Source organism: Ambystoma mexicanum, chromosome 7q, assembly GCF_040938575.1.
Source record: "Ambystoma mexicanum isolate Mex_15411 chromosome 7q, UKY_AmexF1_1, whole genome shotgun sequence".
In the NCBI taxonomy this organism is placed as follows: Eukaryota; Metazoa; Chordata; class Amphibia; order Caudata; family Ambystomatidae; genus Ambystoma; species Ambystoma mexicanum.
Window position 1 is genome coordinate 155999895 of NC_090941.1, and position 22548 is coordinate 156022442.

Consider the following 22548-nt stretch of genomic DNA (forward strand, 5'->3'; position numbering starts at 1 on the left):
TACAACTAAACAATTTTATAATTCAAAGTTAAAAGTTCTTGAAGGCAAACCTTGCAACCAGGGTTGAACTCCCTTCCCCTGGATTAATTCAGGACCACTTAGATCGCAGTTCTGATTCAACAAATTTCTGTTCAAAGTAATAGAAAAGTCTTTGTCAAGCACTGTGTCTTTCTCTGGGACACATGTCTCTTCCACAAAATGTGGTGATAGTTCAAAACAGTTCAAAACAGTTCAATGTTTTCCACAATATCCCTCTTGAAAAGATAATTGTCCTCCTTTCACAAACACAAGTTCAACCAATGCAATTTTTCTGTTCTCATGTAGCACTTTCTTCAAAAGAACTACTTATTTTCAAGACCACACTTCAATCTTTCTCATTTCATCTTCTTGAAATACTTTTGTCAGAATAGCAAATCCATTTGTCTTAGAAATGCCACTGGTTGTCAATAATCAACACCTTTTTGCCACAAAGGTTTTCTTACCAAATCTCTTCTTTCCTGGTCCACTCGCCTGCCAGGACTAACCACTACATGCCCTTTCCTGGTATACTCGCCTCCCAGGAAGACAAACTCCTACAACTACTTTCAAACGGATCTACGTGATCCGACTGCAGCTGAATGTGCCGCGGCCGGAAAGTTCGCATGAGAAAGGTGCGAACTACGAAAGGTTTGCACCTTTCTCATGCGACCACACTTACATACCCACACTCACACCCACAACACACCCATGACACACTCCCACCCACAACACACCCATGACACACCCCCACCCACACCCTCAACACACCCCGACCCACACCCCCAACATAAACAAACCCCACTTACCTTCTTCTTCACGCTGGGTCCCTGCGGCGCCAGTTCCCTTTCACTTCCGTGATCGGGAACCGGCGCAGAAGGGTCTTTTTTTTTTTGTGGAAGGCTGTATGGGTTCCCCCTGATCACTATACTGTAAAGTATAGTGAGCATGGTGTTACGGGGGCCACCCCTGCAGCCCCCATTTCTTTTTCTTTTTTTTTTTTTTGGTGTTCGAACCTTTCGTGGTAGCATTTTTAGAACTTTTGGTTCATGCAAACCATTATATTCGGGAAAAAGGTACAAACTCCTTTCAAGCAAGACTTGTTGACTGTTGGCAGTTTGGGTTATACTCTTCCTCCACTTGAGAGCCCAAAAAGGAAGAGTTGCGCCCTTGTTGCCTTCAAATGGTTTCAGTCTTTTGGCTGTTGGCAATATGAGAAGTTTTCCCAAAAGTATATCTCATATGAGGGGATTTATGCCTTGGTTGCTTTATTGAAGTTTTCTCACCACTTTTTGACTGATGAAAATACTGGTTGAGGTTTTTTCCAGTGGTTTTCTCAATATAACTTTCCCATAGCCACTTAGTTGTTGGTAATGCTTGTTAAAGGTTTTCCCCACCAGTAGTTCTATCAAAGTCTGACAGCCTCTTGGCTGTTTATAATGCTGGTTATAAACGTACCCCACTGCTATTCCCTTATAAGCGAACATTCTTCTTTGCCACTTTTGTTCAGTTTCTTTACATGTTTGACATTCAAAAAACTGCTTCTGCTTTAATTCATTAATTGTTCGGTATTCAAAATTGTTACATTGTAATGATTTTCTTGAATGGAGTGCCACAAGATAAGCATTTACATTCCGCCAACTCACTGGTTCTCTGCGGCGGTGTCAGGATTAGTCAGGCGAGTACTAAGGCAGCGAATATGGCAAGGGAAATGTGCACCCAGGAACAACGACTCAGGTATGCTAGAACCCAGGAGTGCAAAATAGAGTGTGACATCAAAACCAATATATGAAAAGGGATGTGGGGTAAGCACCTGACCGCGAGGAAAGTCGGCAAGCACCTTACCCCCAATTGCTGTTACAGGTACTGACAGCGCTAAACCCACGTGGAGGGCCAGCAATGACAGGATCTGTGTACTAACACTCTTGATGGTATTACATAAGGGAACTTAGGAACTGTACTCACGAGGACGAGATACACCTCTTGAATGTCAGCTAGCCCACGAATCCTGTTGATGAATCTGGGACCCAGAAAGGCTATAACAGCAATGGGAGAAGTAGGGAGGTCCAGAGGACAAGGGCTGAAGGCAGCCGGAATGAGGCAGGCTGCCGGGCAGGGAGCCCAGAGGACAAGGGCTGAGGCTGGGAATCAGCAGAGCGAGATCCGCTGCTATGTGGAGAGCCCGCAGGGCAAGGGCGGAGGCTGGAAGGCAGCAGAGCGAGATCCGCTGCAATGTGGAGAGCCCGGCAGGACAAGGGCGGAGACTGGAAGGCAGCAGAGCGTGATCCGCTGCAGAAAACTAAATACCTAAGTTGGAATAGGGATAACAAACTAGTGGGGAAAACATAAGCATTCACACAGGAGCTAGCTACCACCACACACCACACCTAATGATCAAATGGGAAATGGATGCAGAAGTGCAATGGAAAACATGGAATGGATCCTCTAGAAAGTAAGGATCAGGAGCAGGGAAAAAACGAAATAACCTATGCAAACTTCTCCCTACCCCTCCAAGGAAAAGACAGGAAACTAAACTAAGAGGAAGGCTAAGGCAAATGGGTAACAGCAGCAAAGGACAGAGTCAAAGAAATATAGAACACAGACAAACTGGGCTGCATCTAAAAGGGGAAAGCACTGAGAATTGCTGCCTGCAAACAGGGGAAGACAAAAAGGGAAATCAAGGGAGCAGAAATCAATTAGCGCATGAATCCGAAATTCAGGGCGGAGGAAACAAGAAAACAGGAACAAGGAAGTAGGTACAAAGGCAAGGAACCAGGAACCAGGGACTAGTCAAAAACAGGAACACTGCAAACGATGACCAGCGCTGGACTGAAGTAAGACTGAGGCTTTTAAAGCTGCTTAACGAGCACACGCCTCGGGTGTGCTGATTGCTGCACCTGCAGCCACAGCTGTTACCTATCCTCCACCCAACCTTGTCCTGCAAGGGTGGAGGTGGAGCAGTGGGCCAGGCATTCTGGGAAGCAGTCATTTGGTTAAAGAAGCATGCTGGCTGCCAAAAACCTGGAATGGATCCGGAAGGGAAGTAGCCTGGAAAATAGGGATTTAGCGCTCCCACTTCATCACTGCACTGTAGCATAATGTTCGAAGGAAAAGTCCAGTAGGGAATAAACCCCAAATCAAGCCCCCAAGTGGTGGGAACGGGAGCGAAGGGAGCGAGTCGTGACAGGCGGCTTCTTCGCGTTGTCAGACTTTGTGGTGAAGATTCAGCGCTCAGCCTGCTCTCATTCTCTTCTGCGAACCTCCGGTAAACTGCACCTCTGTTTTCTTGAGCGAGGGCAGCACCGTTGATCTTCCACGGCTTCACCGGTCTGCTGTATGCTGCTCAGGGAGCACGTCTCCTCTCCAGCTGGGCGGCTTCTTAGTATGCCGCTGCACGTACTCTGCAATTCAGTTCATTTTCAACCTTCGAGGTGACTTCTGATGGTGCGCTTCTCTCGGTGGCTACTCCTGAAACACTTGTGTATAGGCGTGTTATAAATGCCGTATCATATCTGCCCCTCCAACAGCTTTATCTTACTCTTACATCTTAATCTGCTATGCCTCTCACGGCCTTCAGCAACTCCTTGTCCTTCTTCTGCTTCACCTGCATTCCACAGCTGTGCTTCATCTTGGGATTTAGATATCCCGCTTAGGTGCCTTGGTCTGCAGCAACTAGACTGCACCTATGCATTCTGAGTCCTCATTGCCTCTGGGCCCTTCTTCCTCTTACCAGTGTTCTCGCATTATGGGGACTGAAGTACAGAGAGGATTTTGTAACATTAAGATTTAGGTGTGTGCTCATCCTGCAATTTCCTTTGTCTGTGCTGGCTGATTACTCCCTTGCCCACTGTTCTGATTTGTCGTCTGTTCACCCACCCTCCTCAGTTCCCACTGTTTCTTCCCAGTCCTGTTGGGTCTTTGTGTGCACCTGCTCCCTCCGTACCTACTTCCGCCCACGTACTTCAGCCGTTCTGCCTGGTTAAGTATACCACATTCTGTGTGCCTCTCTATGGCGCTTTCAATCTCTCCTATCTTCTAGAACTGCTTCTCTATTTCCAATCCTTCTCGTCTCACTAAGTCTGGTGGAAAGAAACTCAAGAAGGACACATTGGGCTTCTGCTTCTGCCCGAGAGACTCTCACCTGACATCCTCTTTCTAGTTCTTTCTCCCGACCTATGGACCTTTGGTATGGTCGCTCTGCTCTCTCCTTACTCTTCCTCACACATTAATGGTGGCACGCTGGGAGGGCTTTCTTGCCTCATTCTCCACCTCAAGGGTCATCATAAAAGTTTATCGAAATGGTACCATTCTGGTACAAGGGCCTCAAGCCAACCTCTTACTTTTTGATAGGCGTCTATCTCACCTTATCAACTTTACGCTTTCGTCCTCATGGGCTTCCTTGCCACCTGTTTCTACGGATGCCCGGGCTCCTTTGCAAGCTATGCCCACCTTTGCTATTGTGCCTCCTGCCAACCTCAGCTCCTCTCTCTCTCTCTCTCTCTCTCTCTCTCTTTCTCAACTGCTCCCTTGTCGCTTGCAGCTGTACAGGCTCTCTTGCCAAGTCGCACTGCTCTGACAATCTTGACAGCCTCCATCTCTCTGGTGCCCTTGCCACCCACTGCCACTGCATCTGGGGCTCCCTTGAACCCTCCTACACTGGCTCCCTTGCCATCTACTACTGTCCTGGCTTCATTGCCTGCACTCCCCTCACCAACATCCTTGTCAGCCTCGGCTCCTCTGACCCTTCCTACCTCTATCTCTCTGGCACTCTCTGCATTCACTGGGAGACCACTATTCCTTGTACCCACTCATATGTCTTTCAAAAACAGCAATTTGTTCCACGTTGCGCTTTGAAGCATTTCACTTGTGTATAAGCGCTGTTCTAATCTCTCTCCCTGGCTGTTCAACCAGTATCTGGCACTCCTTGCCCACCGCATCGCCGCTCTCTGCCCTAATTTCCAGTGCTATGCGGACGATACCCAGCTCATTTTCAGGCTACCCTCAGCCTCCCCCTCTCCTTCCCTCATCTCTGACTGTCTGCCTGCTATCCAGGAATGGTGTGCCGCCAATGACCTCTGCCTTAATGCCAGTAAGACTGAGATTCTACTCATCGGTACACCCACTCCCTCCTTCCCTGCAGCTCTCTGGCCTGCCTCCCTTGGCCCCCTCCCTGCTCCTACCTGCAATGCAAAAAACCTTGGGGTCATCTTCGACTCCACACTCTCCTTCTCTCCTCATATTTCTGACGTCGCTAAGAAGTCACACTACCAGCTGCACCTCCTCAGAGGTATTCTTCCCTTCCTCTCCTTCCCCCAGAAGCTCACTGTCTCCCGAGCCCTGGTTCTCTCGAAGCTGGATTACTGTAACAGCCTCTACCTTAATCTGCCTGCCTCCACTCTCCGCCCTCTGCAACTCATACAGAACAGAACTGCGAGACTTGTCCTTGGCCTCAAGCCCAGGGACCGTATCTCTCCAGGACTGAAATCTCTACACCGGCTCCCAGTGGCTGCGAGGATAAAGTTCAAAACCCTCTGCATTGTCCACAAGGCCTTCTGGGGCCTTGGTCCTAAATACCTTCAACTCTCTCTTCCCAAATATCTTCCTTCCCGAGCCCTTCGCTCATCCGCCTCCAACTCCCTCAGGGTCAGCCGCTTCTCGAAGCAACGAGCTGGGGGTGGATCTCTCTCCGCGGCAGGGGCCTCCCTCTGGAACAGCCTTCCTGCCTCCCTGAAACTTGAGGAGAACCATCTCCGGTTCCGGAAGCACCTCAAAACCTTCCTCTTTGCCTCTGCTTTCTCTCTCCCTCTCCCCTGCTGAACAGCTAATATTCTTCACTGAAACTGCACTGATTCTGCAACTGGACCACTCTCAACGGCCTCGGTCCTGGGCCCAGCCACTCTCCACTTGCACTGATGCCCTGGAACCCCTCTGCACTGCGGGACTGTCTCTGTATCCCTACAGCCCCCCCCCTTTTCCAGCACTTGTTCTGCACTTACCTTGCACTTGCCACCAGCTGGCCCTATTTATTTATTACTTTACGCCACTTACCTTGTACTGCACTTCCCCCCCTCCCCTTCCCCTTGCACTTTTCCCCCTCCCCCACCCCTGCACTTGCGCGATCTGAATGACACCTGGCCTAGTAGGATCGTTGTCTGTCTCCCCTTGTTTCCTCCCCTCCCTGCCTCGTCGCGCCTTGAAACACCTGTGTATAGGCGCGTTACAAATGCCATATCATATCATATCATAAATAAACAATTACAATTAATATGTTCTATTTTACAGTAAGGCATCACTAGTTCTGGAATTATAGGGGAATCATGAGATAAGGTGGTCTCCAATGTCCCCCAGCATGAGTCTCCCATGTGATCCTCCCGCATGATACCACCCCCAGGGTCAGGATCAGGTAGCGGCTGCCTTTCCCTGGCCATATGAGAGGAGGTCCATACCGGAGTTCTAGTGATTATCTCAGTAGATTAATCACAGTTAACAAAGCATCAATGTTCGGGTTGGTTGGGCTGGCCAGCGTGGAAAGACTGCTATAGTATTTCCAAGGGGAAGTTCTTAAAGGAGCGTCGGAAGACATGGTGAGCTTCCCTTGTCCCATAATAATCATGAGGGTACTGGGAAAGTGGATCTGGATTGCAGCATGGTCTGTTCAGTCAAGTTTGATCATGTTGGGGCATTTTACAAAGGGAGACAGGAGAAGACGATGTTGAGTATGTTTCCCCTGACAGTGTGGGGTCCAGTACACGGTTTACGTTCATGGATTTGTGAGATGATGGAGCATCCCTGGTGCTTTTTGTGGCATGAGGTCTTGGTAAGTTGAGATCACCAAAACAGATGTTTGTGTGCAATGGATGCCGATTTGATGAGATCCGAAATATCCTGAGGGAATGGGCCACACATGTGAGTAGGGCCCTAGATGAGATGGAAAGTAGCAGTCTGTTTGTGTGGTAACGGGAAGTGAGGGTCACCATGGTGTTCATAGAGTATGTTCCAGGCCAAGTTGGATTTGTGGATGACTGCCACACTTCCCCTGTGTGGTTGGATGCTGTACTCTGGTGGGATGAGGACACCAGACATGGGAGAAGGTGGGGGAAGAGTCCTGTTTAGGTGACTACGTTGCATTGAGCTTGTGTGTGGAGCTCAGCAATGGCTGCGTGAAGGGTAGTTGATTGAGTGTTTATTAGCATGATTCTGCATGAGAGAGGTGGGGGCATGGTGGAGATGAGAGGGATGTGGATGAGGTTCTGAGAGTTCGTAGAGAGGGGGTTCTGCGAGTGAGTGTTGAGTGGACCAGCCCAGAGATTGAGAAGGATAGATGACTTTGGCAGACATTGTAATGTCTCCCTGATGCGTTTTTTTTTTTTTAAAGTGGCAGGGGTCTGACCCTTGGCCCTGTCGTGGCCCTAACAGGTACATCAGGCACTGTCCTTGTTTTCATCAGACCAAAACGGATGATGATCAAGGTGACACCAGCCGTGTGGACGTATACGAAAGGTTGGATAAAAGGAAGATAAGGCAGTCTGTTTGATTGGGTGGCGGGCTGGAGGAGGTGTAACTGCTCACGTGACCATGGACACTGCTCCGAACCTGGTGGAAGACCACTTAAAGGGATGGAAATAAACAAAGCCTCTCTTTTACGTAAACCAGCATGTACACGAGGAGCCTGAGTGTTACCATTTAATTTGTAAGCAACAGTTTGCAGAGCTGGGAACTTTTTCTTTTTGTAATCTGGATCAGTATGAAAAATTGAAACTTTTTTTTTAATACCTCTTTAACACCTGCAGTTTTTTTTAGAATGATTCAAACTTTCTCTTAAAAATTTTCCCTCAGTAACTCATTTTTTAGAGGGGAGTGAGACAGCATTGTGAATACATGCTGGTAGGTGTTGTTGGAATTTGTAAAATCAGCATACAGTGACCTGATACCATAGAGGTCCAGTCATGTTGCTTGTACCAGCATGCAACATGATTGGACTTCTTTGGTTTCATGTCACTGTAGGCTGAGGCTGGCAATTTGAACCACATTCGCCAAATGATATGATATGGCATTTATAACGCGCCTATACACAAGTGTTTCAAGGCACGAAAATGTGGTTCACATTGCCAGCCTCGGTCTAAAAAGAACAGATCGCCCTTAATGTTGAACACTGGTATTTTTTGCTCCTTGTTAAGTCACTGTTTGAAATTAACAGGAAACTTTAGACAAATAGGAAAAAGTTAAACGTCTTTATTGTTCTCTCCAGGAGGTTTGGACAAAGACCTATAGGGGGAGGGGGGAATCATCAGAATGGGATCACTTCCTCATTCTGAATAAGCCAACTGTTTATAGGAGTGTATGAACAAAGCACTAGAGGGTGTAGTGGTATTTCCAAAGTCTCTGGCTATGAAATTGGACCACCGTACATGGGATTCTAAGACTTACTCATGGGATAACCTTACTCTTATCGATACAGGTTGGCTGAACTTCCATAGGGCCTATGGGGAAGATCATCAATAAAAAAGGGAAAAATCTGGCTAGGGTAATTACCAAAACTGGTCCAAGAATCTATACTAATTGGACCTAGTCTCTAGGCCCAAGTGCATTTTCCTACTCTACAAAACAAAGTCCAGGGTTGCTGAACCCTTAGTTCATTTTATCTCATGGTGTTTAAAGTGCTTAATTTCTGTCCATAGCTTGTGCGTCTGGAACATATGTGGTGACAATTGTTTTTGAAAATGCACAAGTGTCCTGTGTGTCTATCGTGCCAAATCTTAATATACTTAAGATTAAATACACCAAACATGTAAAATGTTATTCATCCAGAAAAAGTTCACATAAATCCTTGTTTTATATTAGTAAAGTAACAAATTAAGTATCATCAATCTAAAGCTGGTTTCATGTAATCCAAACAAATACATGGCAAAACCGCTGTGAGAAACCTAGGGGTATTCTCCCATGTAGACTCCTCTATTCAGGTGGCCAGGGGGGAGGGCTGTCTCTTTCGGATCCCAACATTGGGGGTGGATTAGCAAGGGAGGATCACCTGGGTAGGGGAGTCCGGTGTTGTGATCATGGAAATACCTCAGCTGAGGCGCGTTATCCAAACAGGATAATGGGCAAGGAGGAAGAAGTCTCTGAAGCCTTTATGGGATATGCAGGCCCCACTTTCTCTGATCCAAGAGAGAGGGGAGAACATTATATAAGAACAGAAGCAGGCAGGGAGCTGGGCCAGAGGAAACAACAATATGATTTTAAACCAGCACCTTTTTATCTCCCCACATTCTAGACCCAAGGGGAGGCCGCAACGATCCGTACCTTTATGGCAGGGGGCAAGGAGTGGGAAACAACTTAACAAAAGAGGAATCACCCCAGAGGTATACAAACACTGCCAGTAGATTCCTCTTTCCTCGGTCAGTCATCCTATGATTATTCGAAGATAATTTTCAATCCCACTTCCTCCCCCATCCCCCGTCTCCGTCCCCATTTCCAACAAATACTGGAACGAGGAAGAGGCAACCGAGAGTAGTGAAGATTTCCCATAGGAATACTATGGAGAATGTAAGGGAAATGGGCCATAGAAAGGACTGAAGTTGTCCCATTGATAGTCAGGCATTGCCTAATTATCACACACACCTGACTCCACTTGCCTGCTTTTGCAACCATATAAGGTGTGGTTCTGCACAGCTGAATGAGTGAGCTGCCGATGTTGTTTGGACCAGAGAAGACACGGAGCAGAGAGCAGCAGGATCGACAACTCTGGGGAGAACGGCATGCCGAGACACTGGCCCAGTGTTTCTCAGGGGCTGCAGCGTGGCTAGGGAGCCATGTCTTCAGAGAGCTGGAGCGAAGTATCTTGCAGGCTGCTGTTGCCAGGTAAAACATTGCTCATTCCCTTGGGACCTGTGCAGGCCCCAAGGGTGTCTGATGGGCAGGTGGTGAGTCCCTGACATCAGGCCCGCACAGCCAGGAGGGACTGCTTGTCACTGCACTGCTGGCCGGGTGAATCTCATGGAGATAGAGATTGGGAGAGACTCAGGAGCATGCGACTGACTGAAGCAGAGTGGGCCGAAGAAAATGTATGACGTGGGATGCAGGGGAAAAGAGGAAAGAAAAGGAAACTAGTTAAGAAAGCAGATTGAGTGAAAAGTAAAAGATTGAAAGAAAGTGAAAGTCGGAAAGCAGAGCGTGCAAGAGACGCGAAAGAAAAGGACTATATTAAAGAGGGCGCAAGCGACCTGAAAAGAGAGAGAAGGGTGCAAGTGACCCGGCAGAGTGGAAAAGGTTCCAGTGGGCACGGAAAGGTTGAAAAAGTGCAAGTGTGCATGGGAAAGCAAGAAGGAAGGTGCCAGTGGACACAAAGAGGTAAAGAAAGTGCAAGTTTGCAGGCGAAGGGCAGAAGGGTCCCAGTGGGCATGAAGAGGAGCGTGCAAGGGTGCAGGCGAAGCAAAGAAAGGTGCAAGTGGGCACATAAAGGAAAGTCAAGAAAACGGAGGGGAACAAGAAGGGGTGCAGAAAGCCCCTGAAGGGAAAAGTTAAGAGCAGGAAAATTAAGAGAGGGGTTAAGGTTCAGAGTGGTTGTGCTCAGGAGAAAATAACCTGCCATTTTCGAAAGTTTCTGATGCTAACCCTTTGAGAGAACTGTATATTAAAAACAAGGTACATCCTGACAAACTGAACTTGTGTTTTATTTTAAGCTCAAGAGGGGCCTGTGCTTGGGGAGGGGAACACAGAGGCCCAAGAGGTGTACTTGGGTTTGAACTGGAAAGAGGCCTAAGCTTGGAGAAGGGAACCCTGAGAGGCCTATCAACGTGGAATCTTGACTATTTTGTGTTCCTGAAGGAACTAAAGCTTTGGATAGGGAACCCCGAGGCATTTAAGACATTGACATTGTTTGGACTATGGAGAAGGCCCAATGAACAATCCCTTTTGATTGAACTCATCCTTTTGAAGCTGTCCAACCTACCTTTGATGAGAAGACCACCTAAAACCAATCCTGGTTTCCTATTTTTGCTGAACCACCACCTTTTACTTTTGAAAGACTTCCTAATACATTTTTTTGTCAAAGAGTGTCAGGTACTGTCAGGTTGGAGTGACATATTCTTTTACATACAGTAACATATACTCATTTACATTGGGTCAGGGGAGACATTGGGTCAGGGGAGACACATATTTAGTATAGAAAGGTTTTGGGAAGTTATTATGGGTTATATTTTTAAACAGCCAATTTTGCCCTTAACCTTCATTGCAGTCTATGGAAAATGCCCCAAGCCAAGATGGAGGTTCTCAGTTTAAAATCTAATTGGCTGGAGATTGTTTATAGGGAGGACAGTGAACATTCTAAACTGCCTTTCATCGTCTTTGCCCAGCTGAGAGGTCGTGTGCTAAGCTGCTCCTGCTTAACTTGTTCAGGGGTTTCAAGTTTCAAGCAGTCGAGCGGCATCTTTGAAAATATAACAGGAGTCGTGTATGGAGTTTCGTGGAGACAGAGGACAGGAGTGAGAAATTTCCAATTTTCTGAGAAAAGAAGTTTTCAAGACTATCACGAGATAAGTGACTTTCCATGTTTTGATGAACTTTGTAAAAAGGTTATATTAATTTAAAAGGATTGAAATCGCAAACTCGTATCTAAAAACTGTAGCGCGTACGTTTGTTTTCTTTCCTACGTATCATTTCAAACTAGCGCGTGGTTTTTCCGTTACCTTGAGCCTGCGCGAGTGACTCTGCGTGTGAGAATGAAGCGCGAGCGTGAACTTTTGACTCGCGTTATCTGTTCATATACGAGAGGGTTTTGCTACGTGAGTTCGCGTGTGTATTTTGTTACGCGTTTCGAATCTGTGCCTGCGCAAGAACAAATCTATGTGGAGCTTCCGCGCGAGCTCTCAGAAGTGTCACGTGATAAACTAAAAGCGTGTGTGCTTTTTTCCCGCAATTTGGATTTCAGCGCGTGTGCGTATTTCCCGCGACTTGGAGTAAAGCGCGTGTGCTTTTTCCCGCGGTTTGGATTTTCAGCGCGTGTACGTATTTCCCGCGACTTGGATTAAAGTGCGTGTGTTTTATCCCGCGGTTTGGATTTTCAGCGCATATGCGTTTTACCCGCGGTTTGGATTTTTAGCGCGCGTGTAGGATTTTTCCACGTGAAGATTTCATCGCAAGTTTCAAAACCGTTCAAGGGTAAAAGACACTATAAAAAGAAATACAAGAACTTAAAAGAACTTCCTTTAACTTATTTAAGGAACTTAAGACTTTGTTCAAGAAACTTGAGGTTAAAAGACGAACTACAAAATTAAATATTACATTCATGGACCTACTGAGAAGGCTGAATGATCTTTAAGATTCTAGTCAACAAGTAAGGAAGTCGTGTCTGCTTATCACTTCTCTGGGCATGCTGAAGAGAAGTACCAGGTATGGTTTTTTAACTATTTTGGTAAAGGATATAGAGTTTTAAGGTTAGTATAGTAACCCATTGAGTAATGAGGTGTATTATATGTTTATGTTTTTAACTACAGGTGAAGAACCAGCTAGTCGATAGCTTCCAGCCTGGTGTTTGTTAATTTGTCCCTTCCCCCTTTCCCCTGGAAGTGAGGTAAACTGAGCGGTTATATATATTATCCGCTCAGAGTGCCACATTTTGGGTGGATTGTCGGGGGTTCACCAGCTTCCGCAGACACCAGGATCTCAGCCTGACAAAGAGTGAGGCTAAGCCTAGGTTTAGACACAGACAGATTTTTATTTTGTACTTCTAGACTTCGGCAGCGGTTAGAAACATCAGTTAAGGGAACCATCCCTATAGGGTTAGTGCCACTTAGGCATTACACCAACCTAGGAACTTTCAGAAATAAAGGTTTTAAAAAAGTATCCTTTGAATCTGTGTCTCTCTTGATACCATGCCTGTCTCACACCGCCTACACATGCTTCAACCCACACGTCTTTTTCAAGGCTAATGGTGTAGGTAATTCTTGCTAATTCGCTAAATTGGAGTTAGCCTGAGGTGGTTATACTACAATCATACTGTATATCGAAATTGATTTCGAAATCTCTTGTGAATCATAGTCACCACAGGGCAGTAGATCCAAAGCCTGATTCAGTATTTTGGCATTGCACAGACCCGAGGCCTAATTCACACCAGGAAGTGTCTTTTTCAACTATTGTATTTCTGTTTGGCTAATGTTGAAAGACATCCGTTATTCTGTGTGTTTTACTTCCCTGGGAAAATCTGCACGAGCGAGGATAACAGGATCTTCATCTTTTGAAACAATAACTAATTATTAATATTTGCGCTGCCTAGCCATCCAGGCGTGTACTTGGCAACTTTACAAGTTCTCTTGGATGCAGCAGAAACAAGGTCTACTCGAAAAATTGCAGAATTACTAAAACAACATGAAACCCTCACATTTTGAGTATTCTCCCAGTCTGTATTTCCCTTTATGTTTAGGACGTTGCACTTGCATATTAACATTCTTGTTGGCTCCTTGGATGTAGACGTTGCACACCTATCAGCCAGAATATAGGATTTCCCCTGGCTCTAGGGGATTACGATGACCATCCCCTTCCTTTTGGCTACTTAGTTGGTGGGCGAGAATCCCTTCAATGTAATAAGGGTCCTCCTCCTAGGCCTGAGCACTTAAGGGCTACAATCTATTTCTGATTTTCTGGCTTCTGCTAGGCTTTCGAGGTTCGACACCAGTATGCCGAAACATGTCTGAGGAAGCTTGTGGTCTCGTGCAGAAGGGATGTGACCAAGCAGTTCGGGCTTGACTGCCCCTTGTGGAGTGCAACCAAGCCTGATTTGCATATGGTCTTTCCCCTTTCTGTAATAGTTTGGCAGGGGAAGAACGATGGTCTGGAGGATTGCCCAGAGCAATGCCAGAGGTTAAGATTCATTCAAAACCTTCCAGCCATCACCCCTTTTGTTTTGCTGAAGTGTCCTGGCGGCCTTGTAACTTCCAGGTCCAGCTGCCTCCTCTGCTATTGGATGGTTTCCTTTAGCTATGCGACAGATGCTCAGTTAATGTTCTACTCGCTCTCTCCCTTGCTCGAATAGGAAGCCACTTTTTGTGAGCTCCTTACCTCCAGCTTTTGCCTGAATATGAAAGTCCTTGCATCACTTCTCTCGTAGGTGTGGAGGCTTGCAAACAGTCAGCTGTTTTACTTTTGAACTGTACCATGGACTGTTCCCTCAGTGTACCTGTCTGCAGGCATCTGGTTTTCCTGTCTATTATCACTAATAATATGTATTAGATGGAGCTCTGGGACGGAGCAAATTATGCTTTTACCTATAGACTTTGGGATTAATGCCCCACCCTACCTCCAAGGAAGGTCGTTGTTTAACGGTTCTTTCAGTGTGGCTTACTGGTTGGTTTAAGGGATTCTGATTGGAATCTTTGTGTGCCCCTCTGTAACACCTCCACTGCTAAATTCTCTTAGGAGCAGTCTTCTCCAGACTCCCAGAGTTCACCTGTTCTGCGCCCTCTTCCTCTCCCTACATGCACTCTACATGTAACTTCATCGGTTATCAGTTCAGGGCCAAAGAGTAGCAAAGGAGAAAGGTTATTTATATGCATACTGGGGTTTGTAGTTTAAGATTACCACCTCAGATCCAAAGAGAACAGAAAGAGAAGACTCCATTCTAGTCCAATGATGGAAGCTTCAGTCCGAATTGCCAGCTCAGAAATAAAGAACTGAAGGCTAAACCTATTTAGCAATATAAAAAAATATCTAGTTCATTTTTTATGCAATTCTTGAGTGATTGAGTGATGCCTATTGGGTTGAGAGGGAAATTGTCACACTACTTTGCAGATTATTTTTTTTGGGTCAAGATTTGAGGTTCTTTTTTTAAAGTTTGATTTGACTGTGAGTTACAATGACTTGTTAAATGTAAATAAGTATTTTTGTGTTTATGGAAGTGGCTAATGGTCATGTGTTCACCAGATTTGTAGACAAATACTGGATGCAGGGGAATTCCTAGAACGTTTTGTATCCGGAGCAGTGTTTCAATGGTTGATTGTCCCTGCTGTATCATTGAAGAATGTTAAGGATTACCTATACTATTAGATGATGGATGGGAGTTGCAGCTTAACTCCATGAGTGCTAAAAATCTGAAGGGTCAAATAAAATAAAAGCTTTTAAACACTTCTCTTGTGAAAAGCACAAAGATCTGTGGTTGCATTTTGCCGTATCGATTGAACTGTGTGAGGAATGCCCCACTGCGGTTTATCTCTGTTCGACTGCAGACTTCTACATTTTGGGGCTTTCTGCTGGGCACTAAGTGTTGAGATACTGTGTAAATGCATTTAAACATTTGAACAAAACAATTTAATTGAAGGTTTTAATTGAAATGTTAGTAATTGTTTCAGCATATCAGGCGCTTTCACAATATTATCTTATTCAATTCAACACCAGAGGAAGTACCTGAGGTTCGCCTTTGCCAGTTTTCATGTTCACTTTCGGGTTCTGCCATTTGGGCTCACCTCCGCCCTGAGGGTTTTCACCAAGTTAATGGCGGTAGTGGCAGCAAGTATCATGGGGGGGTGGAGGGAGAAGATTCACATCAACCTCTACCTGGACGATTGGCTGATCAGGGCCCATTCCCCAGAAAAGGTCCTGGTGCATCTCAGCATTACCTGCCACTCTCTTCACAAGCTGGACTTCTCCCTCAATTTCAAGAAAAGCCACATGGTACCTTCTCAAAAGCTTCAATTCATTGGAGCGTTCCTGGATGCTTCCTCTGGGAAAGCCTTGCCACCCAAGTTTGGGGCTCGTCACATTCAGTAGATGGTCATGAATTTTCAAAACATCCAACGTCTAGCGGCCTTCGATTTTCTAAGGTTGCTCAGTCTCCTGACACCCAGCATTTTTCTGGTGCCAGAGGCCTGTCTGAGAATGAGGTCCCTTTAGATCCCAGTGGTCTTGGTTCTCCAGGGGAATGACAGATCCCGAGCAATGTCACACAGGATCTGCTGTGGTGGGTCTAAGGAAGGCATGGCATCAACAGTAAGTCACACACAAGTGACCACAGTTAAAGGGTGTTTATTGAACTTCAACAAGGGTGTGGTAAACTCCTATCTCAATCTAAATCTACAGACGGGAGCAAGCAACGACCATCACATAATAATAATAATGCAGTCCTAGTGGAGTCTAGTCAAAATAAAAGGGCCTATACTAAATTATAAAATAGTGCCAATCCTTACTGCTAAACATACATAGTAGGGGGTAGTGTTGAAGTGTTCACAAAATTATGTCAGGATGTTCAGGCCGTTGGCCTTCCTTCCCCACGTTTTCAGCACGGGACAAGTCAGTTTACTCGACCAAAGCACACACTCTGGCTTCTTCGGCACAAGGACACAGTTCCATTACCAGCATCGGGGCCTTCTGTGATGCAAGTCTCTTTGCTTTCCAAATGTCTCTTGACTCAGAGGGCCTGATGTACAACAACAAAATAAACAAAGTTCCTTTCCTCTTTCAAGTGTTCAATTCAGGTGACTCATCTTGGATCCCCCTCAGCCGGGCTCCGATCCCATTTTTATATCAGTCAGTATTGTGGATCCCCTTCTTCCCGGCTCAGAGCTCCCTTTTATAATATTCAGAGAATACTCTTTCTCGGGTGACTCGCGGTTCACCCCGGAACCCCCTCAGCCGGGCTAAGATCGTTCCTCCGTCACAATTCGTATCCATCAGCTGGACTCGGACCAATTGTAGCATTCATTCAACTATCGACTTTCGAATGTGCACAGGATTTAGCTTGACCCAATGCAGGACCACTTCGATCTCAAAATTCCCCTTTCAAAAGTTGCCAAAGTTGGATACCTGACAGAGACCTTTGAGTGAGCAGCCTTGTGGCGCCGGACCACTCTGTCTATGGTATCTCATTTGACCTCCCCAAAGTTCAATCATTCCTACAATATCTTCGCGTCACACGCCATTTCCTTTAGATTTCTTCATACAATGTTGCCGCTTGAACCTTGGTTCTGACACAGACTGGTTTGTTATTAGTCTCTCCAACTCACCAGCTGTGCTGCGACTGGCGCTGCTTTCTTTTTTTAGTAGCCAAGGACAGTACCACAGCGACAGCCGCTCCTCCCTGCCTTGGTTATCGACGCAGGAGAGCCGGCTACTTCTGTCTGACACACAATGCAGGTTTGTTCAGCTTTAGTTCCTGGTTTTAGGTTCTTACTTTCCAAGGTTCGCGAAAGTAATGGTCTGAAAAGGTCAAGGGCACTTCCCTTCTTGCAACCCTTTCTGGTCTTGCCGTCTTTCTCCTCGTATTAAACTGCCATCTTGGAACCGCTGTTTCCTCGTGTTCGTTGCCTTGCTCCCAGTGTGCTTTTGTGCTACACCTTTAATCCATGTGGGGGAAGTGTAATGGAAGTCAGGTGTGTGTAATCAGTAATTGCCTGACATTGCCTGACCATTGTATTGGACATGTCAGGTACACGGCTCTGGTGTTAGTCCATTTTCGCTCACTGTGAGCTGTCGATGAGAACGTGTTTGTGTCGGGAAAGGAGGGGAGGGTGAGGTTGAGTTCCTAGGTAGCCTAAGTGGTAGGATGGGGTGAAGGTGCTATAGGGAAGGCGATACCGCATCTCGCCATCCGTGTCCTGGCCACCTGGATGACTGTTATGCTTGAGCTAAAACATGGCGCTGGTGCGCAGTGTATTCTGGGAGCCATAATGGATATTTATTTCTTGCCGCAGTGAAAAGCTGTACTCATTTTGCTGAGAGCTAGATTTACTATGCTGAAGAAAACATGCTTTCCAAAGTTGGTATGCAGTCAAGGACATTCTGCTGGGAAAGCTGGCTTTGTTATGTCTTGTTATGAGTTATGGGACTGTTTTCCGTGGTGCTTGTTTTTAGAGGAGGGAAGCACTTTGCTCCTTGAGGTTACTGTCGGTTGACCCAGCTGGCAACCAACGGCTGCCTATCAATGCGCAAGTGCGTTGCCAGAAGGTTCGAGAAATTACCACCCCTTTTTGAGGAGTGCATATATGTGGAACCCCTTAACGGTCAGAGGGGACCTCAGTCGGAGGGGGGACGCTTCCGTCCGGCATACCTGTGGGCTGTTGTGCTCTCGGCCTGGCTGTTATCAGGGTCTTCCAGCCGCTTCTGGCGAGATGAAGAATCCAGTTACGCTGTTAGACGATCCTCTGCACACCAGTTCGCTACACATCAGAACACTGCTCGCATATCTCCACCATCTCCTCCCACGGTTCCAGGCTCAGGTGATTCGGTTAACCCAAAGAACCGGAAACCACGTACCAGCTTTGGTGTACGGGCTCGATTGCGTATGGCAGAAGGGGCGGTGTTACGTCACCACGTCGGTCACGTGATCCAGAGTCACGTGTCCTTGTTGGACGTCACATGATCCAGAGACGTCACATGACTCCCTGACACACAGTATAAAGGTCTGGGAGACAGAACACTCATTGCTTCTCAGCTGGCTTCAGACCCTGTTTGGCGTTACTACTTGCTCCTTGCTGTCTTGATCACGGAACTCTACCTCGGACTCCCTCGGACACCCCTTTGGTACCTTTGCTTGGAACTGTTGACCTGTTGCCGGATTTTGGACTTCACCTCGACTTGCCTTTGGATCATCCCTGATTACCTTGCTGAACTTCTACGCCCTTTCCCTTGTTTGGGATTCAAGTCAAGCCCTCTCTCCTACAGGTGGCTAGCCCTTCATCCACGCTAACCTGCGGTTCTACCATTCCAGGGACCGCCGCATCAACTGAGCCTCGAGCCTCTCTGCTAGGTTACCTGGGTTACCCTTACACCAAATAGGTAAGACATTTTAGATCCTTTTGTTTATCTGACTGTGTTGTGATTGCCTGGTACTTAACCCCGTTCCTTCTTGACAGCAGCATCGGTGTTCCAGAGGCTCCGTGGATCTGGGAAGACATCTCCCACCTGTGGCCTCAAAGGTCGCACAGCGGGTTTCTATTAAGTTCCCCTTTGCGTCACTTGGGGACAGAGGACTCATCGGTCTACACGACACTCAAGTCAGAACATACGCCCACGGTGATGTATTTTCTTTCGTATTCTCTGTTTCTTCTGTGATTTATTTCTGTGTTATCACTTGTTACTTCCAAGCTTTGAATAAATAGCCGTATAAGTGCTCATTATTTTCTAAGAGTGTGTGTGGTTGCAAGTTATTGCGTCTACCTGCGTTTAAAGTATTGCTCCGTAATTGCACTGGTGATTAATGACTGTCCGTGCACTCTGGGCGAGCAATACAATACAATGACCGATCCCTGGGGACTAGTGGGTGAGACACCTTCAGGATTCTCACATGCGGCTGAAGGAGAACATGTTGAAGGGGAACCTTTTTGGCAACCATGGACAGAGTTTATAGTAGTTACAGACCCGTCCCTCACAGGTTGGGGAGCTCACACCAGCGATCTCACAATCGGCGGTCGTTGGTCTGCATCCGAGTCCAAATTACACATCAACCTTCTGGAGCTGAGGCCAATCGGACTAGCATTGATGGCCTTTCTGCCTTCTGTATGGGGGAACAAGTTCCTGATAATGATGGACAACACAGTGGCCATGCATTACCTCAACAAAATAGGGGATGTAGGGTAACTAACACTGTGCAGAGAGGCAATGGAGCTCTGGTTTTGGGCACTGCACAAAGGAATCTCTCTCACAGCCATTCACCTGGCCAGAGAGGACAACACAGTAGTGGACGGTCTGAGCAGGCAGAGCAGTCTCTCATGAGTGCGAGCGAGCTCAGGAGGCCTTCAAGAGCTCTTCGCCCTCTCGGGAACCCCTCAAGTGAATCTATTTGTCTGGTGTCAACAGGAAGTGCGACCAGTTCTGCTCCAGGGATTTTTTTTCTGGGAGGAGCCCTAGGAGAAAGGTTTAAAGTGGACTGGGAATTTCTACTCCTATACGCATTTTCTCCAGTACCAGTCATTCCTCACATCAGGAGGTTGAGGAAGTTCGGGAAAACCATGATCCTGATTGCTCCAGATGGGGCCAGGAGGACGTGGTACCCGGATCTTCTGGACATGTCCATCTGCCTTCCAATTCTTCTTCCTCAAAGAGTGGAACTTCTTTCGCAAGAGGGATAGGGTTGCATTATTGACCCAGAAATCAGGACCCTGAAACTTCACATCTGGTTTCTGGGAGGTTAAGATCCAAAGATTGGGACCTTCGGGAAGACTTAATGAGATGTTGTTTTCAGCCAGAAGACCAGCAACAAAGTCTCTGTACCGCTGCCTTTGGAACACATTTTGCAGTTGGTGCAGAGGTAAGAATGTAGACCCTTTCACCTGCGACACACCAGTGGTGTTGTCTTTTTTACCTCATTTGGCCCACCATGGGCTGCAAGTTGCCACTGCAAAAGGCTTTCTGGCAGCGCTGTCTATTTTTAAGCATTCACCAGAGCATGAATCATTCTTTCAGATCCCTATTGTGGTCCGATTTCTGAAGGGACCAACTAATGTTTCCCCTCCTGTTCCGTTCACTGTTCCTGTCTGGGATCTGAACCTGGTGTTAAAATTCCTGGTGGGCGCTTCACTTGAGCCCCTTTATGTACTTTAAGGATGCTGACCATTAAAACAGTCTTCTTAACAGCAATTACCTCGGCTCGTAGAGTCACTGTATTAAAGGCTCTATCTTGTAACCCTCCATTTACCACCTTTTACAAGGAGACTGTTGTGTTGAGTGTGCTGCCCTTTCTTCTGAAGGTAGTTTCAGAATTTCATCTAGCACAAAAGATTGTGCTTTCTACCTTTTACCCGCCACCACATCCCTCCATGGAGAAGCGACTTTGTCTTGAACCTAATAAGGCCTTGAGCTTTTACTTATCTAGAATGGCAAAGCTTAGGCAAGACAACCAGTTTTTTTGTGGGGTATGGCGGTCCCGTCTAGGTTTAGCTGTAACCAAGCAGACCTTGTCCCACTGGATTATCCTTTGCATATTAGAATGCTACAGTTTAGCGGGTAAAGACGTCCCGGTTGGATTATGGGCACACTATACTAGGGATGTGGCTACTTCATCGGCTTTACAGAGAGGGGTTGCAATGCAGGACATCTGTAGTGCTGCAACATGGTCCTCTTCATAGTTTTGCACAACATTATTGCCTGGACTCTGCATCGGGTCAGGAGGGGGACATTTGGGAAAGCTGTTTTACACAGCACTAATGAAAGTTAAATTCTCTGTCCACACCTCCAGTAACTTACTGCTTTGTGAGTCTATCAAAGATGAGTATGTGGGAAGACACAATCCATTCGAAGAACAAATTACTTACCCCTGGTAATGTTATTTTAACTGGCTGTTCCTACCACGTATTTCTCATCGTTCCTCCCATCCTGCTCCTCGGGAGAATTTCTGTATATTACAGCTTCCTCGCCTCCAACATCTTTGCTTTTGAGAGAGGAGAAAGTAGAACTGAAGTAACGGTGGAGTGCATGCTTTATATATACAGTCGGTGCTGTCCTGCTGGAGAGCGGACGGAGGCCATTGAGGGGCACAAGTTGACAATGCATGGCACCCTCTGCTGAGAAAAAGGTTTCCAGAGCAGCTGAGGCTAGATGCAAGATATCAAAGATGAGGAATATGTGGGAGTAACATCCTGTCTAAAGAACATTATCAGGGGTAGTCATTTGTTCTTTTCTGTATTAAGTTCACCCAGGTACAATGTTTTGGAACTCTGATCCCCAAGCAAGAGATATTTAAGACAGTGGACTGGGAGCTCATCAGGGCTGTGCTACGAGAGACTCCATCCATGGGGCTCGGCTAGTGGTGCTACTGTTGGGCGGTAGGGAGACTGCAGGCTTATGGGGGCATTATCTTTGCAAATATTTGGAAAATAAAGCCACATGGGTTTTCCTGTTTCTTTTTTTGATGTTGATCAATGTTCTTGGGCACGTGGCATGATTGTGAAGCATGACGTGATCTGATCACTGTGTTTGCAGGTACAGTGGATGCATTCAAAGATATTGAATGCGAAGTTGTATGGCACCCAGGCTTTTTCTCTCCAGAGGAAGGAGAATTCAACCTCACTGTGTACCATGGAGACACAATTCGACTGAGATGTACTGCCAAGGTAGGACTAAAACGCATCATTCCATTGTATTCTGTACTTTAATGCATGTAGTTTGCATATTCTGTTCTTGCATTTTCTGATGGGGACAGTGACATTTGAGATCGGTACATTTCTTTGTAAGGAAGTTTGCTGTTTTAGATATGATTTTACAGGTTTTTAGGAAACAGTAAAACAAGTATTATAATTTCCTTCAAAGCTTATTTAAAGATTTAAAAAAAGCAAAAAAGGTTGCTTCTCAAGTGTTGCAATTCCCATGACATTTCATACTTAATAGAATGTTGCCCTGTGTCAGTTGAAGTTTCTCTAAATTCAAATGTTATATAACTGGAGCTTGCATAGCATGACTTCTGCAATTTTTGCAATCTCGTGCTTGCTTCTGGAAGATAGCGGGTGGGTCATAGTGGGAGAGTCAAGAGGGGATCGTGGCATTGTGGTGTGCAGACTTGGGTGTACTGCCTGTCTGTGTGTTAAGATTCTAGATGGGTTTCAACACGTGAGGGTT

General features: G+C 46.4%; 1 protein-coding gene across 1 annotated transcript in view; it reads left to right on the top strand.

Moving 5' to 3' along the window:
- CFAP47 (cilia and flagella associated protein 47) overlaps positions 1-22548 on the top strand; it is a 3369192-nt gene that overhangs the window by 421390 nt on the left and 2925254 nt on the right. The window contains exon 16 of the mRNA XM_069639370.1: positions 21916-22046. Within this exon, the coding sequence (XP_069495471.1) occupies positions 21916-22046 (131 nt within the window). The remainder of the gene's footprint in view (positions 1-21915; positions 22047-22548) is intronic.